Consider the following 4,193-nt stretch of genomic DNA (forward strand, 5'->3'; position numbering starts at 1 on the left):
AACGGCCCCCTACCAGAACTTAACGACCCACCGAACACTCCTCCCCCTCTGCCAGAACTCCATAACCCACCGGACACTCCTCCTCCCTTGCCCCAACGCCAGTCCGACCGATGCAGACGACAGCCGCGGTACCTGAAAGACTTTGTGCTGTCATAGTCTTAGTGTTATTTTCAAGACCTGATGTATCCCTGAGTAATACTAGTACGTACTCACATAGTCCAAACAGATCAACACTTAATGCCAGACATGAAGTATCACCATATATACTCGTGTATTCCAAAGTTAGTGTATTCCAAAGTTAGTGTAAACAACAGTTATCGTGTACTCCAAGGTTATATAAGTCCTGATTCTTAACATAGTTCACACCAGATTGTATACTCCAAAGTTACCTAGGTCCTGATTCTTAACATAGCTCATAGTCATACCATGGTAGTGTTTGTAAACTCCAAAGTTACTTAGTTGAGATAACACCATATATTCATAGCTTAGATACTCATAGTCATACCATGGTAGTGTACGTATAAACTCCAAAGTTACTTAGTTGAAATAACACCATTTATTCATAGCTTAGATACTGATCACAGTTGAAATTGTTAAGCACATGTTCGTTCTTATCACTCACAAAAAAAAAAAGGAAAGGAAGAGTAAATCACGCCATAGTTATGTTATGTTAATGTTATGTTATGACGTCAGCGGTGTCCCGGATGTTCTCCGCCATATTGTTGAAGAGTATCCAGAAGTTATTAAACCGTGCTGCGTTCATCCCTTGCACTCGCGTCGTCCTTTGCGATCCTGGTAGTTCACTACTGACGCTGAATTGAAGTTCTGAATTTCAGACTACAATACAACACAGGATGTGAATATCAACTGGTAGGCTTAAACTGATCTGCAAAGCGTTAGCCCCCATTTGTTACTTCCTAACGATAGTAAAACGCACTAAGATTTTAGTTAGTTTTTAATAGACGACATCACCTGTCGTTTGCACTAGCTGATGAAGCCCAAACAAGGAGTTGAAGCGTTCCCATAGCCCTTGGATGAAGTACCGGTCCTCTTCAGGCATGTCGTGGTTCCGCACATCGGGGAGTGCGGTGTCGACGATCGCCACGGCGATGTTCATCAGCACCAGGAATATTAGGCACATGAATGTTACCAAGAAGATGGGGCCGAGGATGGGCTTTGCCTCAAAAAGCTCTGTGTATTCAAAGATTCCAAGAGACATCTGGAACAATGTGGAGTAGGACAAGCTGATAGTCCTGAAAAGAGAAATCGATTCTTTGTTATTATACTAGTATATTCTGTCCTGATTTACCTCCAAGGAGATACTGGATACGTTAACTTTGTATTAGTTCTAAGATAGTCACGTATGATCATTACAAATTACCAACCTGTACGCTGTTACGGTGGACCCGAACATGAGATAAGTGCCCATGCCAAATCCCGAGTAGCAGAGGAAGAAGTAGAGGATGAAGGCAGAGAACTCCACCGCCATTCCCCGGAACACGGACATCAGCTTGGACAGGAATGGGTTGAACCTCAGCAGCCGCAGAAGCTTCATGATGTTGACAAAGACAAGGAAAGCCAGGAACCATCCATACATCAGGTTTATGTTCACCAGCGATTTCAGAAATTGAAGTTGATCTTAACGATAACAAAAGAATGGAACATTATAGGAACTATATCATACAAGTTACAATAAAAATGTAGTCTATTACTTCTCAACAAACTTCAAAAATAGAAGTTGGTTAAGGAGAAATACGATAGCACACCTTTCCCTTGCTGGACAGCCGCCAGAGCCATGGAGCTGTAGCCTCTATTAGATCCGTACAAGGCAATGACTGTAAAAGCCAAGATGAAGTTGAATATTTCTACAATATTCCATGGTTCCTTCAGGTAGGCCAAGCCGGCGGCGCGTGCAATTTGCGCCTCTTTCCACAGCGAGTAGAGGAGAATGATGACGTAAATGATTTCCAGCAGGACGTAGACGTAGCCGATCGTCCCCGGCCGTTGACGAAGCCTGAAGGTGTGCAGATGACGATGGGAGAAAACTCCGGACATCTCGCTGAATTCAAACACCATCGTCACCGAAGTGAACAGATCCAGGTTTCCGTTGTAGAGCAACACTTCCAAAATGACGGCCCTGGTCTGCCTGTCGATCCAACGGTTGGCCTTCAGGTCTGCTAGGATGCTGCGCATCTCGTCTGCTGACTTTCCCAGCTCCAGACTGAAGCCGTCTCCCCAGTAGTGCGATTTCACACCAAAGACGGGTTTGATGGTGTAACCACTGAGGCGGTGGCTCCATCCAGAGGGACCCAATCCTACTTCCGACATGTTTGTGACCCTTTTCCATCCCTTCTGAAACGCTCCGGTCTCCTTCGTGTTTCCATCATACGCTACAGTACATTCATCGAACAAGTGCTTCATCCTCGCAGGCATCGTGCACAGCCCTACGATGACAGGAGACGGAGAGTATAAGAAGTAAGCTACAAATACGTGGAGTTTTCGGTCAGTTTGAGTCGATCTCTTTAAAAAACAGACAAGGAAGGTAGCGCTAGTTCACCTTATCCGCGGGGTAACCTGTATCCATTGTGTTTAAAACATGGTATTTGGGGACATCAGAAGGTGTTTTCAACTTGATCCCTAGATTATATGTACAAATATGTATAAATATACATATACATAGGTTACACTCGGATAAAGGTGAACTAAAGTTAACGCATATATTAATCATCAACTTTGTTCTCCGTCAAAGGAGGTTCCACCCACCTGGTTTTACTCGGGCTTGGATCAAGCTGGGTGGGGAGACCAGGACCGACTGCATGTCGGCTGTGAAGCCCTTCTCCCACCAGCGGGGCTTGTCGTCATTGTAAGAAGTCTCCGGGTAGAAGCTCTGCAGAGCGGTCTCGTCCAGCCAGGACCACAGGGCAGGAGGGTCTGTCACCTTTGGAAGAATAAAATCATTCCCTTTAGCATTCACATGTTTATGTTTTCTTAAGACGGAGTAATCGCTCAAAATTTGCATATAAAAGAAGCATCCGATCGTTGATTGTATATATACATTATGACAGCGACGAAATCAATGTTGTGTTTAGAATGTCATGATTTACAACTGAACTGTGCTTCAATTGTTTTTAACTGCGGTGTACTACTATGTATTTAAGTTAATCCAATAATCGTGCTTGTGTAACAATAATGTACAATAAAAGACTGTCAAGCAGTGCAATTCAGCCCCTCGGGCTGCAAGACTGCTTTTACTTTGTCATACTTGTTTTGAACAATAAATAAACCAGTCTACTACTACATTATTTGCTTACATCATCTGTAGAGTCCACAAAGGTGCCGGCTGCGCTCTGTGTCTGATGGAAGGCCGGAGTCGTGTTGTGCTGCTCGTTGCTGATTGTAACGATGATCAGGAGAAACACACAAAACCGCGCGATGCCCCAAAGGACGTCTCCGATCTTCCTGTCTCTGTCTCGCTTCCTTCGCGCCTCCTTAACCTCCGCAGGGGACGTCTGAGAAAGTCTTTCCATTTTCTTCTTGACACGAAATGCACCACCTTTGTCAGAAAATGATATCGAATCGGTAAGCAGGAAGAAGAGGGTAGAACTGTAACTACATCAAGTGGAAGATACAGCATGACGGCCATCTTTTATATATGGTTGTACCTTGTTAAAATGTTACACCTTACATGTCGCTCATGTCACGATCTTTCGACAAATTTGAAATTTAGAAAATAAATTATGATTGTACCGGAAGAAGATGTCACAGTTATGCAGCATTATCAAGTATCACTCACTATCGAACCCTGAACGCTTTTGCGAAGTCACAGTGCTGTCCTGCATGAAAATAGTGGCCCCCTCGATTTCAAAAATCGTCTTCAAGTGGCATGACTTTTGAAAATGGATGAAACCAGATGATCGCAAGAAGCAATATCTGTAACGTTAAAAGTTAAACTTTGAGGAATTTGGAACACAAGCCTATGGATAGTGACAAGATTAATATTAACTTGAAAGTTCATCTGTGCTGGTAGAAGTCAGTCTTTAACTAGTTAAACCATCAGGAGAGAACAATCCACTGCTAATGTCACGTCACAGCAGCAGTGGATTGTTCATTCGCTTGACAATGACTGGTGATGTTCAGTCGAAAATTGGGGGGTGAGTCCAATTTTTGTGTTGATATTACAGTAAACTAGTTCG

The 4,193-nt window shown here is 43.6% G+C and overlaps 1 protein-coding gene across 2 annotated transcripts in view; it reads right to left on the reverse strand.

Annotated features, from left to right (window-relative positions):
* The window catches only part of LOC118430409 (polycystin-2-like), a 7,660-nt gene extending 5,149 nt beyond the window's left edge, over positions 1 to 2,511 (reverse strand). Inside the window, exons 1-2 of one of the 2 annotated variants that reach the window (XR_004832851.1) lie at positions 1,386 to 2,511; positions 973 to 1,253 (exon numbers count right to left, since the gene is read on the reverse strand). Coding sequence is in view for 1 of the 2 variants with exons in the window: in XM_035841262.1 (XP_035697155.1) it covers positions 956 to 1,253; positions 1,386 to 1,597 (510 nt within the window). In the remaining variant the exon portion in view is untranslated. Of the gene's footprint in view, positions 1 to 835; positions 1,254 to 1,385 lie in introns of those variants that run through there. The other variant, XM_035841262.1, reaches the window with a different exon arrangement.
* Between the last annotated feature and the right edge of the window lie 1,682 nt (positions 2,512 to 4,193).

This window comes from Branchiostoma floridae, chromosome 14, assembly GCF_000003815.2.
Source record: "Branchiostoma floridae strain S238N-H82 chromosome 14, Bfl_VNyyK, whole genome shotgun sequence".
Taxonomy (NCBI): Eukaryota; Metazoa; Chordata; class Leptocardii; order Amphioxiformes; family Branchiostomatidae; genus Branchiostoma; species Branchiostoma floridae.